The 20,000-nt window shown below is 40.9% G+C and overlaps 1 protein-coding gene across 4 annotated transcripts in view; it reads left to right on the forward strand.

Annotated features, from left to right (window-relative positions):
* The window catches only part of secisbp2l (SECIS binding protein 2-like), a 54,245-nt gene that overhangs the window by 26,007 nt on the left and 8,238 nt on the right, over positions 1 to 20,000 (forward strand). For all 4 annotated transcript variants that reach the window (XM_085804740.1, XM_085804749.1, XM_085804758.1 and 1 more), the window contains 12 exons: positions 715 to 739; positions 828 to 940; positions 1,677 to 1,787; positions 1,898 to 2,017; positions 3,371 to 3,538; positions 5,561 to 5,702; positions 7,411 to 7,625; positions 13,751 to 13,883; positions 14,364 to 14,526; positions 16,945 to 17,165; positions 18,043 to 18,197; positions 19,060 to 19,279. In XM_085804740.1, coding sequence (XP_085660866.1) covers positions 715 to 739; positions 828 to 940; positions 1,677 to 1,787; positions 1,898 to 2,017; positions 3,371 to 3,538; positions 5,561 to 5,702; positions 7,411 to 7,625; positions 13,751 to 13,883; positions 14,364 to 14,526; positions 16,945 to 17,165; positions 18,043 to 18,197; positions 19,060 to 19,279 — 1,786 coding nt within the window. The remainder of the gene's footprint in view (positions 1 to 714; positions 740 to 827; positions 941 to 1,676; positions 1,788 to 1,897; positions 2,018 to 3,370; positions 3,539 to 5,560; positions 5,703 to 7,410; positions 7,626 to 13,750; positions 13,884 to 14,363; positions 14,527 to 16,944; positions 17,166 to 18,042; positions 18,198 to 19,059; positions 19,280 to 20,000) is intronic.

A 20,000-nucleotide genomic window follows, 5' to 3' on the forward strand; every position in this document is an offset into this window, starting at 1 on the left:
CCTTGAACAAATCTGTTCCTTCCCTCCATTTTTCTTTCCTTCCTTGAACAAATCTGTTCCCTCCCTCCCTCCATCTTTCTTTCCTTTCTTTTTCCCTTCCTTCCGTCCACAGTCCTTTTTCCTGCCCTTTCTTCCTTCCTTTTTGACCCAGTTGGCCCAATCTGTTCCCTCCCTCCTTCTGTCTTTCCTTCCCTTTCCCCTTCCTTCTTTCCTCCCATCTTTCCCTTTGTCCTTCCTTCATCCTTCCTTCATCCCACCTGTTGTCCCAGGAGGACAACAGGTGATCACATCAGCCCAATACTTTTTCTTCTTAACAACTTTAAACTTTATATATTTTCTTTTCTTTTACTTTCTAAAAATAAAAGAAACTTTACTTTCTTTTATTTCTTTTAATTAAAAAAAGTTTTTGTCTTTATGTAAAGCACAGTGAGTTGCCTTGGTAGGAAATGCGCTGTATAAATAATAAAGATGCCTTGCCTTCACTGCCCCCATCACATTCACAGCTAACAATTAGCGTGTCACCAGAGCTATAGTGAAGCTTGAGAGCAGCACGTCACGGCTGTTCCAGGAAGAATAAGTAGGACATACCATAACATACATGACTGGAAGTCAGCCGGAAACACACAATTACATTTCCTTCTCCCTCTGTAAGTAACTGTAGGTGAAATATTTAACATGTTTAACATCTCTGTCTTTCTCTCCTCTGTCATGTAGGGGGTTGAGGCTGCCGTCATGACTGGTAGGCTACGTCTTCACAGCCATGTCTTCTTATATATTATATTATATTGATTCTATATGATGATACTTACATGTTGTTTTTCTAACAGGTACGTGGGTGAACGTGAGCTCCCAGCCGCCCCCCAAGGCCTGGGGAGACAGAAACGGACAGTTTCACAGAGCAGAGCAGAGGAAGACGCCGGAACAGAGGAACTTCTCACAGGTACAGAGGAAACTACACTGCAAAAACTCTAAGTCTTACCAAGAATATTTGTCTTATTTCTAGTCAAAACAAATCTCTTTAAACTCACATAAAAAGCATTTTTCACTTGAAATAAGTGGAAAAATCTGATCTTAATAATAAGTGTTGGTGTAAATTAAGATAACACCCCCCCCCCCCTCACACACACACAATTTTTTAGTTTTTTCTTTCTTGTCTTTTACATGTATTTGTGCTTTTGGTTTTTATTATATTATGTAGTATTATTTTGTGTTGTATGTTGTGTTCGTGACAGCGGAAGGCTGTAAGTTTGTGTTTTTGTCTTTTCTGATGAGCTTGTCTTGCTGTCGCAAAACGTAAATCAAAAATTCAAAAGAAAGTAAAAAAAAAAAGAAAAATCTGATAGTGGAGCAAGTTTTTCTCTCTTATTACAAGCACAAAAAACTTGCTTTCACTGGCAGATTTTTCTACTTATTTCAAGTGAAAATTAGTTTGAAACAAGTGAAAATGATCTAAAAACAAGTTCATTTTCTATGTGATGAGTCTCATTCTAAGTGGAAAGAGTTTAGTTTTGACTAGAAATGAGACATTTTGACAAGAAATAAGACAAATATTCTTGGAAAGATGTAGAGTTTTTGCAGTGCACCTTACTGTAGTTGTAGATAGAGTAGAAACAGTAGAGTAGTGTAGTTCCACCAGCAGTGCCTCTCTGTCTCTCTGACTCCTCCTCTGTCTGCAGGACTTCCACAGTAACTACCCCGGCCGTTTGCCCTGCAGCCAATCAGAGGCCAGGCTGCAGCCGGCCACGGGCAGCGGGGCGGAGCTCGCTCCAGAGCCGCTCTACTTCGAGGTGAGTGAGAGCGGCGGCCATCTTTAACCATCATCCCTCCTCTTACAGATATTACTGTGATATCTGAAACATTCTCACACTCTCTCTCTGTCTGTGTGTTTCCTGGTCAGGATGAAGACGAGTTTCCAGACCTGGGCTCTGGAGGCTCTGGAGGTTCTGCTCAGCGCAGCTCCAAACCAGAAGCTGCTGCAGCTCAGACTCACACTCAACACAAACTGCCCAAAAACCTGGTGAGAGACTCTGTTTCTCAAACCAGAATACCAAAATTCTCAATTAGAAGCCGGGTTCTTAATGGGAGCCTATAAACAGTCTGTGGGCGGAGCAACACGTTCATTTATCAGAAGTTGAATTTATTTTATTTTATTTTTTATTTTTATTTGGAGAGGACTGCACATAAATTAACATTTCTGTAACAGTGCCAGTGATATCCAGAGGCTGGTCTTCAACTGCAGTCCTCCGGCAAGATGTTAAAAAGCCATTAAAATAATATACAACAGCAACACAAGCATCATAACACATAAAAACAGGAACACAGGAGATATAAAAACTAGCGCAAGAATAGAACGTATCCATACAGAAACCAGCAGACAACAACACTAAATGAGAGACAACTAATATGACACTACTAAAAACACAAACAACAGATAGACAGTAATACACAACAGAAACAAAAACAGGATGTACTAGTGCAATTAAATAGATTTGGGTGAGATGAACTGTCAGGGATGGATAGATGAGATGGAGGAGCAGCAATGCAAAGACCAGAGCAGCGTTTCTTGTTGGAGTTGTGCTTAGATGGATTGAGAAACACAACGAAACCAAAAAAAATAAAAGCCTGAGATGCTGTTGGAGGATTTACAGTATTAGATAGTAGATAAATAGTAGATAGATGATGTGTCACCACTGGGTAAATGTCTGGTCAGTACCTGAGGAGATGGATTCAGTCTGGACGAGGTCTCGGTCCCTCTGAGTTTGGACTTCATCTGAACAGACCTGCTGAACACTTGTGTGTGACAGTGGAGCAACTTTTTCTTTCTTATTACAAACACCAAAAACTTGCTTTCACTGGCAGATTTTTCTACTTATTTCAAGTGAAAATTAGTTTGAAACAAGTGAAAATGATCTAAAAACAAGTGAATTTTTAGTTGATGAGTCTTATTCTAAGTGGAAAGACATTAGTTTTGACTAGAAATGAGACATTTTGACAAGAAATAAGACAAATGATATAAAATAGTTTTTCCTCAGACTCTGAGCTAGAAATCTCCACTTCAGCAGCACTTACAGACAGCACACTGCAAAAACTCTTTCCACTTAAAATAAGACTCATCACCTAATAATTAACTTGTTTTTAGATCATTTTCACTTGTTTCAAACTAATTTTCGCTTGAAATAAGTAGAAAAATCTGCCAGTGAAAGCAAGTTTTTTTTGTGCTTGTTATAAGGGAAACTTTTCTACTTATTTCAAGTGAAAATCTGCTTGAAAGAAGTAAAAAGTGTCTAAGAACAAGCTGCTTTTTATGTGATTTTACGTATAATGAGATTAGTTTTGACTAGAAATGAGATGTGTGTGTGTGATGCTGCAGCTGGACAACCTGCCAGAGAACTCGCCCATCAACATCGTGCAGACGCCGATCCCCATCACCACGTCGGTCCCCAAGAGGGCCAAGAGCCAGAGGAAGAAGGCGCTGGCGGCGGCGCTGGCCACGGCTCAGGAATACTCCGAGATCAGCATGGAGCAGAGGAAGCTGCAGGTAACATCATCATCATCATCATCATCATTAGGGATGTGGATCTTTGGGTGGCTCACGATTCGATTCGATTCCGATTTTTAGGGTCACGATTCGATTCAAAATCAATTTTCGATTCAACCGATTCTTGATTTTATTATTTATTTTTAGTTTGCTTTATTAACACCAGACCATGTGAAAAAGTTGAATGATGATGATGTCTACAGACTATTATATCAGAAGCCATATTTTCCCCCCCAAAAATGCACATCACATGTTTCAGATTTATTCAGCAGCAATATATTTGAACCATTTTAAAGTAAACTGCTACATGAAGCTGATTTTATAGGCTACTCTCTTTCTAAAGCCTGGACTGAAGGGATGTGGATATTTGGGTGTCTATTTGATTCAAAATCAGTTCTCATGCACATGCACATAGACATGTATCACCTGTAACAAAGGCGCTGCTAAAAAAAAAAAACAGACGGCATTCCGCTCTCACGCCAGCTGACCTGCAGCCTGTCTGACTCTGCAGCGCCACAGAGCTGTCAGAGGAGCTGCTGCTGCTGGTCCTCTCTCTTCAGCCTGCTGTTTGGCTGCACTATGTATGAGTTTAAAAAAGTGAAGATCTAACGTCACCTGAGCACTGATCAGCTGATCCAGAGCGCAGTGGATGTGGCTGCTCAGCTGGAGTGCGCGTGTGTTTAACGGCAAAAAGAAAACAAAACAGCGATCGTCCTCTCTCCTCAATAGACGGTCGGTTGCTGATGGGCACAAGCCTCGTCACAGACATTCAATAGAGCATTTAAATCAGGTCAGTTAACGCTTGTAGGCGGTTAACGAGCGTCTTTTAGCGCCATGGCGATGGCGTGCTGCAGCGCTGTGTACGGCGCTGTGAGGGCGCGTATTGAGACGGAGGAAACTGAATAAAAAATCGATTTTTGAAGATTATGAATCGATTCAGAATCTTAGAGAATAAGAATCTCGATTCTTACATGAATCGATTTTTTCCCCCACCCCTAATCATCATCATCATTTATTTATAACGAGCTGCTGTTAGGACGATGGAGCAGAGGAAGCTGCAGGTAACGAGCTGCATCACTGGTCTGGTGTTAGGACGATGGACCAGTGGTGTAGTCTAATGTTTTGTAGTTAGTGGGTAAACTGCTTTCTAGGTGGTAAACTGTTCATACTTGTATCACATAGACGCTGCTTCTCTAACTGTTTTATATCAAGGACCCAAAACTGACACAAACTAGACCACGGACCCCCATTGGACAACACACCAGAAATACACAAACAATCAATGTACCTTTAAATTAGGCCTAGCTACATTTTTGAAAGATTATAGAGACATTTCTGGGGGAAAAAAGTGGTACAATTTCTCCAAAAAAACGTTGAAACATTTCTAGAAAAAAGTGGTACAAATTCTCACAAAAAATACACTTTTTTATTTTTTTAGAAAAAAATGGTTTTTTTTGTTTGTTTGGGTTTTTTTTTAGAAAAATCTGGTTAAATTTCTCAGAAAAAGTGGTGTGGTAAAATTTCAAAAAAAAAAAAAAGTTTTAACATTTTTTAGAAGAAACTGGTAAAATTTGTCAAAGAAATTCTAGGAAAAGTGGTAAAATTAAAAAAAAAAAGTGGTAAAAGTAAAAAATAGTATATAGTAAACAGTAAAAAAAAAATGTTTAAAAATTGAGAAGAAACTGGTAAAATTACTCAAGAATTTTAGAATAAGTGGTAACATTTTTCAAAGTATTATAGAAAAATGTGGTAAAATTTCTCAAAAAAAGGGGGGGGGCAAACAATACAAAAAGTGGTAAAAAATTTCTTTAAAAAAAAAAAGTAGAACAGAAAAATTGAGAAGAAACTAGTAAAATTTCTCAAAAAAAATTCTAGTAAAAAGTGGTAAAATGTCAATAAAAAGTAGTGGACCCTTGAACCCTGTCAACCCTCCCACTTTGAGAACCATTGACATTTACTTTAGTTAGATAGTTTAGTTGTACTGGCTATACTGAAGTATTTATGTATTTCCTCCCCTCTCAGGAAGCGTTCACCAAGGCAGCGGGGAAGAAGAGTAAGACGTCGGTGGAGTTGGACCTGGGAGACATGTTGGCTGCTCTGGAGAAACACCAGCAGGCAGTGAAGGCCAGACAGCTGACCAACACCAAGCCGCTGTCCTTCACCGGTACACACACTCTACACACACACACACACACACACACACACACACACACACACTATACACACACACACACACACACACACACACACACACACACACACTGTACTTCTCCTCCACATCAGGATTTAACCTCATTGATCTTTCTTTTAAAATCTTTAAAAAAAAATAGTAAAAAGTAGAATACTTTATCGACATGAGGATTAGAATTTGCTTCCGTCGCTTCAGGCACTGACAAAAAACATTCACTCACATTCATTTCATTTCATTTTTTGATTTATTCCATTCATGATATACATTCTACACATGTTTGCACACATTTACATAATGTAGCTACACATTGTCACCATGAATGAAAAGGAGCAGGATGAAGAAAACTTATAGTACCTACCCCTCTCTGTTGTTATAATTACATTGATCCCGGATGAGCCCCCAATTGTTACGCCCCAGAACTTTGTTGGCCCGGAGGGGCATAACAATGGACCCAACCAATGACCCCCTGCCACACAGAAAACGTACCCACACCCAGGTTTCACCACCAAAAATAAGGAAGTGGCAAGAGTCTCTCTCTGCCCGACGACTTTTTTTTTTTTTTTAATTTAACCTTTATTTAACCAGGCGAAATCAATTAAGAACATGTTCTTATTTACAATGATGGCCTGACAAGAGGCATAAGACTACCTTACAGGGAACTCTCAAGCAAACACAGACAGGCAATTAAATCACAAACCATCTTGAAAAGAAGACTACTACAGCTACAAACCTTTACTTCACCTCATGGTTGTTCAGATCCCGGACGAGCCCCCAATTGTTACGCCCCAGAACTTTGTTGGCCCTGAGGGGCATAACAACGGACCCAAGACAATGACCCAAACCAAACACAAAGACGCTAACTTAACTAAAAGAGATTTAATACACAAACATAAAGATACAAACAAGTAGACAAACTAAAACAAAAAGCCATGATGGGAAGCAGGCAAGCCCAGCACTGCCCCCGCTCTCTGGTGCCAGCTGCAGGGTTCTTAACCCAGTGGACCAGGTGAGCCTCGTTTCTCTGATGGGACCTGGGTGGAGCTGTGGGGGAACAAGGAGAAGGGAGGGAGAGACACACACACACAAGGCCGAACCCCTATCAGCCGTAACAGCTTACTTCAACACCAATATTATTCTCTGTTTCAAAATATTAAAGATGATGAAACATAATAGTGACAAGAAAACAAACAAAACACCACTCGTCTATCTATCTTTTCTATTTCCCCTTCTTTTTCTCTTTCTCCTTCTTCTTTTTTGTAGATGCTTATCTTTTCTTTTTTGAACGTTTCCTTAAACTGAGAAATACTTGTACAACTTTTCAGTTCCTTGCTTTGTGAATGCCATAGTTTTACACCTGCAACAGAAATACACATTTGTTTTAAGCTTAGCCTTGCAAATTAATGTTTAAAATCAAGCTTCAGTCTGTTTTATCCTCTTCCTCCAGTTTGAACAAGTTCTGTAAATGTTCTGGTAATGATCAAGGTCTGAAATTATATTATATCGGCCACTTTCAGCAAACCTGCGGAAATTAAAAAAAATCTATTAGAGGGTTCTCTGTTACCTGCCTTGTGAATAACTCTTATTGCTCTTTTCCGTAGCAGAAACATCACGATAGATGAACATGAAACCTGGTCAAACCCAGTCCGGTGAGAGAGTAAAACCTTGTTGTTCTCTTCTCCAGTGGGAACGACGACTCCGTTCCACAGCTCCGGCTGCAGCAAAGCTCCGTGCGGCCTGAAGCCTCAGCAGCAGCAGCAGCAGCAGCAGCAACAACAGCAGCAGCAGCAGATGATGTACTCGGCTCCACACAACGCTCTGGACTCCACCGCTCCCCGCGTCAAGAGAGGGAAGGAGAGGGAGATCCCCAAAGTGAAGCGGCCGACTGCTCTGAAGAAGGTTCAGCATCTTTTCATTATAATTATTATTATTCTAACCTTTATCTAACTAGGTTTGTAAAGTTTCAACACATAGGCTGTGTCCGAATGTTTAGTGATTATTAATGTTCACTATATAGTGACTGAATCTATCCCACAATTCACAGAGCGACCGGTGTAGCTACCAAATAAATGCAGTAGTGACCGGTGTAGCTACCAAATAAATGAAGTAGTGACCGGTGTAGCTACCAAATAAATGAAGTAGTGACCGGTGTAGCTACCAAATAAATGAAGTAGTGACCGGTGTAGCTACCAAATAAATGAAGTAGTGACCGGTGTAGCTACCAAATAAATGAAGTAGTGACCGGTGTAGCTACCAAATAAATGCAGTAGTGACCGGTGTAGCTACCAAATAAATGCAGTAGTGACCGGTGTAGCTACCAAATAAATGCAGTAGTGACCGGTGTAGCTACCAAATAAATGAAGTAGCGACCGGTGTAGCTACCAAATAAATGAAGTAGCGACCGGTGTAGCTACCAAATAAATGCAGTAGCGACCGGTGTAGCTACCAAATAAATGAAGTAGCGACCGGTGTAGCTACCAAATAAATGAAGTAGCGACCGGTGTAGCTACCAAATAAATGAAGTAGTGACCGGTGTAGCTACCAAATAAATGCAGTAGCGACCGGTGTAGCTACCAAATAAATGAAGTAGCGACCGGTGTAGCTACCAAATAAATGAAGTAGTGACCGGTGTAGCTACCAAATAAATGAAGTAGCGACCGGTGTAGCTACCAAATAAATGCAGTAGCGACCGGTGTAGCTACCAAATAAATGAAGTAGCGACCGGTGTAGCTACCAAATAAATGAAGTAGCGACCGGTGTAGCTACCAAATAAATGCAGTAGCGACCGGTGTAGCTACCAAATAAATGAAGTAGCGACCGGTGTAGCTACCAAATAAATGCAGTAGTGACCGGTGTAGCTACCAAATAAATGAAGTAGCGACCGGTGTAGCTACCAAATAAATGCAGTAGTGACCGGTGTAGCTACCAAATAAATGAAGTAGTGACCGGTGTAGCTACCAAATAAATGAAGTAGTGACCGGTGTAGCTACCAAATAAATGAAGTAGTGACCGGTGTAGCTACCAAATAAATGAAGTAGTGACCGGTGTAGCTACCAAATAAATGAAGTAGTGACCGGTGTAGCTACCAAATAAATGCAGTAGTGACCGGTGTAGCTACCAAATAAATGCAGTAGTGACCGGTGTAGCTACCAAATAAATGCAGTAGTGACCGGTGTAGCTACCAAATAAATGCAGTAGCGACCGGTGTAGCTACCAAATAAATGCAGTAGTGACCGGTGTAGCTACCAAATAAATGAAGTAGTGACCGGTGTAGCTACCAAATAAATGAAGTAGTGACCGGTGTAGCTACCAAATAAATGCAGTAGTGCAGCAGCCTCAATAAATGTGTCCAGCTGCCAGAGTTGTCCGGTCGCAGCTTCCACAGACTCCCACAACAACAACAATAGTGGGGCAGATAACTGCAACATTACAAAAGAATCGTTCACTTCTGGAAACAAGCACCAAAATTGGCACACATACTCCTTAGGGATTGCTCTTTTGATAAAACCCGTTAGCCACCTAAAAATTAAAGATGGCGGCCATTTTTCAAGATGGCCGCCATTGAATATACAGTAAAATTGCGTTTCGGAATACAATCGCAAAGACTTGTCCTATTTTAATGATCTTGGTATCAAATAATACATTTTTCACTATGCAGAATCCAAATTTGGACCCATGGACTTACTCACTGGCTTCCTTGTACCATATATCAGTCCTGGAATCCTAATATTATGCTAAATTAGAGGTTAATTATGTCTGACTCGGCTAAAATGCACGGTAGTGTATATCGTAGTAGTGTTAGAGGTTTAGTATGTGGAGCATATTCCTGTACTAGGCTTCCAAGCTGGATATGACACAATTAGGTGTGTATGTGTGTGTAGGCCCCCACATACTAGACTCCGCGGACTCAATGCAGACCCAAAGCGGATACAGTAATATTGCATTTCGGAATACAATTGCAAAGACTTGTCCTATTTGAATGATCTTGGTGTCAAATAATACATTATTCACTATGTAGAATCTGAATTTGGACCCATGGACTTACTCACTGGCTTACTTGTACCATTTATCAATGCTGTCTAATAAGCTTAGCATCTAGTGTAGATTACATGTAGTCATCACCAGCTCCATGTCAAATCATAGTGTCCCTGGTAGATCTCCACAAAATCACAACAACCTGATCAGCATTAGGCCTTCAGCTGCTTATCCTGGCCCATCTGTGTTAAACCCTTGTACATTTCTCCATACTTCTACAAGTGCTGTGACTCAAATGTCACTCATTAATGTCAGATCACTCTCAATCAAAAGTCTCATTCTAAATTACTTTATTTCTACTCACAACCTGGACTCCTTATGTCTTACTGAAACATGGCAAAGACCTGGTGATATCAGCTCCTTTTCTGCATTGTGTCCTCCAAATTTTACATTTCTTAACTCACCACACACCCCTGGCCAGGGAGGAGGACTTGCTATGGTTTTTAAGTAAAATTTTAACTGTAAACTTTTCTCAACTAATGATTACACAAGCTTTGAATATGGTGTGTAAGATTGAAAGATCAATTTCAGTACTCTGTGTACTCATATATAGCCCCCCTAAATTTAACAAATCATTCATTGAAGAATTTTCCCACTTTGTATCATCAGTGCTCATTAATTCTGACAATGTAATAATTCTAGGTGACTTCAACATCCATGTCTGCTGTCCTTCTAATGCACTTACCTGTGATTTTCTGCATGTAATTGAGTCTTTCAATCTTACCCAGTCTGTCACAGAACCTACTCATGTGCATGGTCATAGTCTTGACTTGATTTTAACATCTGGTCTCCCTGACCTGATTGTTCAAGTCAATAGTTATGTTCTGTCTGATCATTGGCCAATAATGTTCTCCACCTCATTTCTATGTGAGGCTCCAAAACCTAGTCAACCATGTTGCTACTCCAGGTCTATTACTCTCACTGCCAGCCAGGTGAGGGTTAGTAATGATTAACATCTCTAGACTCTGGTGATCATTGCATCTTGATTCTATTAAATCTTTCAGCAGCTTTCAATACTGTAGACCACCCCATCCTCTAAGACCACCTAGAACATCTTGTTGGTATCCAGGGAATGGCCCTTCAGTGGTTTTCCTAATATCTCCAAGGTCGATCAGCCTCTGTCCAAATGCACAATATGTACTCTTCCTCTGCATCCATCCCTTGGGGGGTTCCACAAGGCTCCATCTTAGGACCTATTTTATTCTTTTTATACATGCTTCCTCTGGGCTCTATAAGAAAATACAATATCTCTTACCACTGTTATGCCAATGATTCACAGTTACATCTCCCGTTGAAAATATCTGACTTGGGTAGTATCAGTGCACTACTAGTATGCATAAAGGACATCAAATCTTGGATAGCTCAAAGTTTCCTTCAGCTCAATCAAAATAAAACTGAGCCCCTAGTTTTTGGCCCCACAGAGACTTCCTCCTCCATCATCAGTGCTCTTGGTCCTCTGTCTTCACATTTAAAACCACATGCAAAAAACCTTGGTGTCATCTTTGACTCTGGATTTAAATTCGACAAACACATAAATTCAGTAGTCAGCACAAGCTTCTTCCGTCTAAGATCCATTGCAAAAGTCAAATCATTCCTGTCAGCCAAAGATTTGGAATGGTTCACGCCTTCATTTCCTCCTGACTAGACTACTGTAATTCTCTCTACTCCGGAATCACCCAATCAGCCCTATCCCGTTTACAGTTAATCCAAAATGCAGCAGCAAGACTCATCACTGGTACCAGAAAGATCGACCATATCTCACCTATATTGACCACACTTCACTGGTTACCTGTTAAATATAGGATTCATTTTAAGATACTTTTATTTGTTTTTAAAGCACTACATGGATTAGCACCTGATTACATCACAGAACTCCTCATCCCCTACTCTACCTCTCGTCTGCTCAGATCCACTGACAAGTCATTACTGTTCATCCCACCTACAAAACTAAAAACAAGAGGTGACAGAGTCTTTTCAGTTATTGGTCCCAAACTATGGAATAGTCTCCCACAAACAATCAGATCTTCACCCTCCACAGACATCTAAAACTCAGTTAAAAACGTATCTCCTCTCTCTGGCTTTTAATTCAGTCTCATTGGAACCTCCCATACCATCATACCATCATTCCCCCTCACTTGTTGTTTTTAATGTTTCTTTGTGTCTGTCCCGTCTTTGTTTGAATTAATCTTGTATGTAAAGCACTTTGGTCAACACCCTTTTTAAATGTGCTCTAGAAATAAAATTGACTTGACTTGACTTGACTTGACTAATAGCGACGGGGGATCACTCTTTGTCTAGTCTGTAGGCTACTCTTCGACCTGTTCGGCTTGGGGTAACCCTGCCAGGAGTACAAGACTCCCCCCAACATTTTTTAACATGAAAATTCAGATTCTACATAGTGAAAAATATATTATTTGACACCAAGATCATTCAAATAGGACAAGTCTTTGCAATTGTATTCCGAAATGCAATATTACTGTATCCGCTTTGGGTCTGCATTGAGTCCGCGGAGTCTAGTATGTGGGGGCCTACACACACATACACACCTAATTGTGTCATATCCAGCTTGGAAGCCTAGTACAGGAATATGCTACACATACTAAACCTCTAACACTACTACGATATACACTACCGTGCAATTTAGCCGAGTCAGACATAATTAACCTCTAATTTAGCATAATATTAGGATTTCAGGACTGATATATGGTACAAGGAAGCCAGTGAGTAAGTCCATGGGTCCAAATTTGGATTCTGCATAGTGAAAAATGTATTATTTGATACCAAGATCATTAAAATAGGACAAGTCTTTGCGATTGTATTCCGAAATGCAATTTTACTGTATATTCATTGGCGGCCATCTTGAAAAATGGCCGCCATCTTTAATTTTTAGGTGGCTAACGGGTTTTATCAAAAGAGCAATCCCTAAGGAGTATGTGTGCCAATTTTGGTGCTTGTTTCCAGAAGTGAACGATTATTACAGTTATCTGCCCCACTACAAGAGTTATAAACTGACCACAGACTCTGGATATCGATGCTAATTTCTGTTAGCCCGTCTATGGTGTTTTACATTATACGATAGCATTAAGCTAGCGGACTTAGTTGTGACACTGGCTGTGTGTGTTTTGAACGTTGTTTCAAACTATGTGGGTTTGATTGAACATCTTTGATGCTTAAATATATTTATATTACCGCATAATATATTGCTTTACTCCTCTTTTTATGTTGGTACCTATACACCCGTAGGTCTACACCGGCCGTTACCATGGTTGTATCCATGGTACCTACACCGGCCGTTACAATTGTGGTCGGAACGTTTTAATTACGCGACGTAATACGTCATTAACTGTGCAGCGGAGTAGTGTCCGAAAGTGTTTTTTATTTGACCAGTGAGTCACTATATAGTCACTATATAGTGAGTAGGGAGGAGGGAATGAGGGAGTGAGGGAGTGATTTCGGACACAACCGTAGTCACATTAATCATAGACAAAAAAGAAACAAACAAATAGAATACAATAACAATTGAATTTTCAAAATTAGTTGTTTGTTAGTTAGTTAGAATTTACAAGATTAGTCAAACATTTGCACTCAAATAAAACATTTGCAGAGCTCCTGAAGCCTGGATGTGATGGAGTTTATCATGGACTTGAACACATTCAGAGAAACCAACCAGACTTTGGAGTTTGAGCTCTGACTGCAAACTGTTCCATGTACTCGGAGCAGAGAATCTAAAAGCTTTCCTCCCCATTTCTGTTCTCACCTAGGAACAGTAAAATGACAGAAGTCCTGAGACTGAGACTGTAGAGACTCTGTTAGTCAAGATTAGAAGAGATGATAAATAAGATGGAGTCATCTGAACAACAGCCGTGTAAAAGTATAAAGATGGCCAGTTTACTTTACTGTCTAAGGATCTTAATGTCCAGATGAGGTGAATCTGGGAGAGAGAGGGACTGGATCTAATCCTGAATCCTGAATGCTGTGGTTTTGTGCAGATCATCCTGAAGGAGCGCGAGGGGAAGAAGGGGAAGGCCAGCGTGGAGCAGGAGTCCTCGGGCCAGGAGGAGCACGGAGACGAGTGTCTCCACTTCACCGACGATCTGACGCGAGAGCCCGCCTCACAAGAAGGTGACGATGAAAAACGATGAAAAACGCTGAAAAACGTCTCATGTTGCAGGATTCACAAGTCAAACGTTTTCCTGCAAAGTTATCTATCACATGGAGACATCAGCTACCAGAGCTCAGAAAACTTTGAGTTGAGGAGAGTTTCCAGTTTCCAGTATCAGACGGCGAGCTGGAGGGTTTTCTCTGTGCTTTAAAAACAAAAACAACACGTTTGTGTCACTCTATGATACATTTGTCACAGTTTCTAAGCATGGACGAGATTATGTATATACAGTATGTATATAAGTTAGAGCCACAGACTGCACATCTTAAAATCAGACTTCTGGAGCTGAGAGAGGAATAAACGGTCACCCTTTAATTTACAGGCCGTTAATTACGTCATAATGTCAAGAAATAACAAGTAATTGTGTCATAATGTCTAGAAATAACGGTGAGTGTTTGTGTCCATGAGTGTAACTGTGTTCTCCTCCTCCTCCTCTGTAGAGAACGGGCTCAGCGTCCCTAGCGACGCCTCCTTGTCTCCGGCCAGTCAGAACTCTCCGTACAGCATCACGCCGGTGTCCCAGGGCTCTCCGGCCAGCTCGGGCATCGGCAGCCCCATGGCCTCCAACGCCATCACCAAGATCCACAGCCGCCGCTTCAGAGAGTGAGTCCACCACCGCCACACGCTATTTAAAGGGATACTTCACCCAAAATTGCAGTGCATGTCCATATAACGGTTGCAAATGGATACCAACTGTCTTCGTAACAAAAAGACAAAAAAACAAAAAACATCCAGATACCTCCATGCTGCTCGTCTGTAATGTCCCTCTTGTATTCACTGCAAAAATTCAAAATCTTACCAAGAATATTTGTCTTATTTCTAGTCAAAATAAATCTCATTCTACTTAAAATAAGACTCATCACATTAAAAAGCAGCTTGTTTTTAGACACTTTTTACTTCTTTCAAGCAGATTTTCACTTGAAATAAGTAGAAAAATCTGATAGTGGAGCAAGTTTTTCTTTCTTATTACAAACACAAAAAACTTGCTTTCACTGGCAGATTTTTCTACTTATTTCAAGTGAAAATTATTATTGAAAATTATCTAAAAACAAGTTAATTTTTAGGTGATGAGTCTTATTTTAAGTGGAAATAGATTAGTTTTGACTAGAAATGAGACATTTGGACAAGAAATTAGAGAAATATTCTTGGAAAGATTTTGAGTTTTTGCTTTCTGCTTGTGTTGAAGCCCCGAAATGTGAAATTGTCCCTAAAAAAATTAAATAAGTCTATATTTCAAGCTTGTTTTGTAGCAGAAGCTCCTCTTCCCGGTTCGTCCAAATTTGACGAACTAGGAAGAGAAGCTTCTGCTACAAAACAAGCTTGAAATATAGACTTATTTAATTTTTTTCGGGACAATTTCTCATGTCAGGGCTTCAATACAAGACGGACATTACATACAAGCACTATGGAGGTATCTGGATGTTTTTTGGTGTGTCTTTTTGTTACGAAGACAGTTGGTATCCATTAGCAACCGTCATATGGACATGCACTGCTACGCCGAGACCCCCTGTAACTCAGAGAAGCCACGGAGGACTCTGAAACTTCTCCCAGCCCTTAGTCCACATGAGGGGGAGGAGATCATGATGAGGGAAATTTCAATTTTGGGTGAACTATCCCTTTAAGATCCTTATAGACCTTCTGTGGGAACCTCGGGCACCGAAACCTTTTAGAAACAGTCAGCGAGGCAGATATCCGTCCCACAGAGCGCCGGCTGTCCGTCGGAGCCGCTGCTGCTGGACAATAAAGGATTGTAGCCACGGCGACGAGGACCCCGAGCCCGTTGTCCCGTCTCAGCAGAAACGTACAGACGCAGCTTTGTTTTGTTCCTCCGCGTCCTCGGCTGTGGAGCCATTGTCCCGGCCCGCGCCGCGCCAACACGTTTTACATCTGAACCTCCAGAACCTCTGAGGCCGAGGCCGAGCTCCGCCTCCTCTAGACCTCAGACCACCTGACAGCCAAATACAAACCATTAATACATAAAAACAAAAATACATACAGAAAACATCCAAGACAAACACTTAACATAATAACCTGCTCCTACGTTGAATCACTACACAACAAGGATGCCAGGACCCAATTTACAAATATAGGCTACTAATGGTCAAAATTACGATCAAAATAATAATCTCTTAGTTTCATTTTAAAACTAACCATGTTTCTTTGTTGTATAACATAATTCTGAAGGTCATTCCACTCCTTCATAGCTCTATATAATACTCTACCTTGAGAAATCGCCCTGGGTAAAATAAAATAACCTCCAGCAGCGTCCAGTTGAGTAATTATGTATGTCTGAACTAAAAGATAATTTTCTATACAAAATGTATGGCATTTTAGTTGTTAAAATATTTCTAAGAAAAACCATCAACAAATATGACAATCTGTGCTGAACATCCAGCCAACCAAGACTGGCATCAGGCATTTGACAAATATTCGACCTTATTCCACACATAAGTGCAACACGTGCTGCTTTATTTTGTATAAGTTGCAGTTGACAGGTGTCAAAGCAGCAGCTGCACAACAGCTGGAAAACAGCTGTATAGTCAACGTGAGCCACTGCCACCAGCCATGTTCACGTTACACACATAATCAGAATAAAACAGGAATAAAAACCAATCTGAATAAAACTGCGTCATGTAAACACGATTGGGAAATTTTAATCCGACCGTTCAGGAATAAATGTCTTCCTGATCCAGACGGGAGGTTTAAAATAAATAACAGAAAGAGCCCTGCATAAAAATGAAAATTAAATCCAGCAAAAAATAAAAAAATTTGTCGGATGACGGATACGAAAAACGCATGCGAAAAAAACGGACTCAGTGTGCAAAGACCTTAACTCTGCTTGCTGCATCGTCAGTGTCGCTCTGTCAGCTCGGGTTCTGATGGTGTGTAACCTCTGTGTGTCTCTCTGTGTGTGTGTGTGTGTGTGTGTGTCTCTCTGTGTGTCTCTCTGTGTGTGTGTGTGTGTGTGTGTGTGTGTGTGTGTGTGTGTGTGTGTGTGTGTGTGTGTGTGTGTGTGTGTAGGTACTGCAACCAGGTGCTGAGTAAGGAGATCGATGAGAGCGTGACGCTGCTGCTGCAGGAGCTGGTGCGGTTCCAGGAGCGCGTCTACCAGAAGGATCCCACCAAGGCCAAGTCCAAGCGCCGGCTGGTCATGGGCCTCAGAGAAGTCACCAAGCACATGAAGCTGCACAAGATCAAGTGTGTCATCATCTCCCCCAACTGTGAGAAGATCCAGGCCAAAGGTGAAGGCAGCGTTTTAGAAACTCCACTAACTCCATTACAAAAAAATGATCCAGATCGAAGCTTCCTTTAATTAATTACACTCGCAATACCGTCATATCCGGACTATAGAGGCACCTGAGTTTCAGCCGCACCAGCTACATGTTAAAAGAAAATACATATCTAGGTCGCACTTGAATAAAAGCTGCAGGTTTTCATGTTGTAACATGAGATATTTCCACAGAAAGACAGTAGGAACTGTGACAGTCTGTTCTGGTGACGCTCCTCTCCTCCATGTTAGGTTAGGTTAGTTTATTAGTCTCCACCAGGCAGAAATTTGTCGTGGAGACAGGGAACATGTTGCATACATAAAAAACACTTAGCTACAGTACAAAAAGAACATCAAGTTAAAAGACTGGTGGAGTAAACAGACCACTGGACAATCCTGCACCTGCAGCAAGCTGATGTGAACGTCATTCACATGCATCCACACCGCTACTCTAACTGTAATCATAAATATACATTCATATCAGCATCACATAACTGACATGTGCATTTGTTTACAACGAAGCCGGTGTAAAATCAATAAATTGAGTGGTGGAAAACGTTACATACGATGTTATTGTTATTGTATATTTATTTATTTATTTATCCTTGCCTATATTGATATCAATCTAAATCACTTGCTTTGAGCAGCTACTCTGTCGTATGAAGTATCCAATCATGTCGATAAGTTTTGTGCAATGGTATGGAAATGTTTGTATTGTTTGTTAAGTGAATGTTTGTGTTTCTATTGGGTGGCAAAGCAGTTTCCCCTTGGGGATCAATAAAGTTTTCTAATCTAATATTGAACTTGGTTTAACATGGTGGTGGTGGTGGTGGTGCGTTCATGTGCTGCAGGAGGTTTGGACGAAGCTCTGTACAACGTCATAGCGATGGCGCGGGAGCAGGAGATCCCCTTCGTCTTCGCTCTGGGCAGGAAAGCTCTGGGACGCTGCGTCAACAAGCTGGTTCCCGTCAGCGTGGTCGGCATCTTCAACTTCTCTGGAGCCGAGGTGAGAGGCCGCTCCACGCCCCGAGCTCATTTATCAACCGAGCGTAGAAAAGGTTCTGAATTCTGTCGTAGGAATGAAACTTAGAATGTGTGTAAGTACAAAAAAATCCTTATTTATCAAACATACGGACACCGGTCGGTCGTATGCACACTAATAAGTAATCAGTAATGATAAATCCCACCTGTTCCTAACTACCATGGTTAGGGTCATTTCACCTCCAATTGACCATACACTGCAAAAATTCAAAATCTTACCAAGAATATTTGTCTTATTTCTAGTCAAAATGTCATTTCTAGTCAAAATAAATGTAATTATACTTCAAATAAGACTCATCACATTAAAAAGCAGCTTGTTTTTAGACACTTTTTACTTTTTTCAAGCAAATTTTCCACTTTAAATAAGTAGAAAAATCTGATAGTGGAGCAAGTTTTTCTTATTACAAGCACAAAAAACTTGCTTTCACTGGCAGATTTTTCTACTTATTTCAAGTGAAAATTAGTTTGAAACAAGTGAAAATGATCTAAAAACAAGTTAATTATTAGGTGATGAATCTTATTTAAAGTGGAAAGATTCGTTTTGACTAGAAATGAGTCAAATATTCTTGGAAAAATGTAGAGTTTTTGCAGTGTGATAAATTCCATTTTATTTTTGCATGGGAATGTTCTTACGCACTCATTACGCACACATCTTTGCGTACGCACGGTTGCTAAATGAGACTCCTGGAGCACAGACATGGAGGTCGGTGGTTGTTGTACAGCACCTTGTAACATTTGTTTTGAAAGGTGCTATATAAATAAAGTTTATTATTATAATTATAATTATTGTGGAGGAGCTCATCACCGTGTCCTGTTGTCCCCGTCAGAGCCTCTTCAACCGGCTGGTGTCCCTGACGGAGGAGGCCAGGAAGGCCTACAAGGACATGGTGTCGGCCCTGGAGCAGGAGCAGGCCGAGGAGGCGCTGAAGAACGACAAGAAGGTGCCGCACCACATGGGCCACTACCGCAACCACTCGGCCGCCTCGGCCATCTCCTTCTGCTCCATCTCCTCCGAGCCCATCTCCGAGGTCAACGAGAAGGAGTACGGTAAGAAACACGCACCGCCACCACCGAGCCGCCACCGAGCCGCGGGGTAGAAAGAAAGAAAGAAAGGAGTAAAAAGACAGAGAGAAAGGGGGTAGAAAAACGGACAGAAAGAAAGAAAGAGGGGGATAGATAGATAGAAAGAGGAGAAGAAGTACGGTAAGAAACACACCGCCACCGAGCCGCCGGCAGCGTGAAAGGATCATCAGCTCAGGCTGGAGCTGTTGTGGAAATGTACTTTAACTTATGAGAGAGAAAATCATAAGTCCAGCAAAGAAGGGTTTCACTTAAGTACTTTATTTGATCTTTTCACACTAACGTTTCACACTTTAAACATCTTTAAAGGGATAGTTCAACATTTTGGCATCAAATACACAATCCAACAACTCCACAACGCTCTGGTCGACAAGTTGGGACCTGCACATTCACCACGCTATGAGATAATAACGTATAACTGGAAAGAGATAGCATTTCCTGAAGAAAATGCATGTGAATGCTGAAAGCAGCTGAAGAAGGAAGCAAAAAGACAGAGAAATGGGGTAGAAAGACAGACAGAAAACAAGAAAGAAAGAAAGAGGGGGATAGATAGATAGAAAGAGGTAGATAGATGGAGATAGAGAGGGGTAGAAAGAAAGAAAAAGACAGAGAGAGGGAAAGAAAGAAAGAAAGGAGTAAAAAGACAGAGAGGGGTAGAAAGAAAGAAAGATAGAAAGAGATAGATAGA

This window comes from Trachurus japonicus, chromosome 3 (genome assembly GCF_045865225.1).
Source record: "Trachurus japonicus isolate A0001 chromosome 3, Traja_1.0".
Lineage (NCBI taxonomy): Eukaryota > Metazoa > Chordata > Actinopteri > Carangiformes > Carangidae > Trachurus > Trachurus japonicus.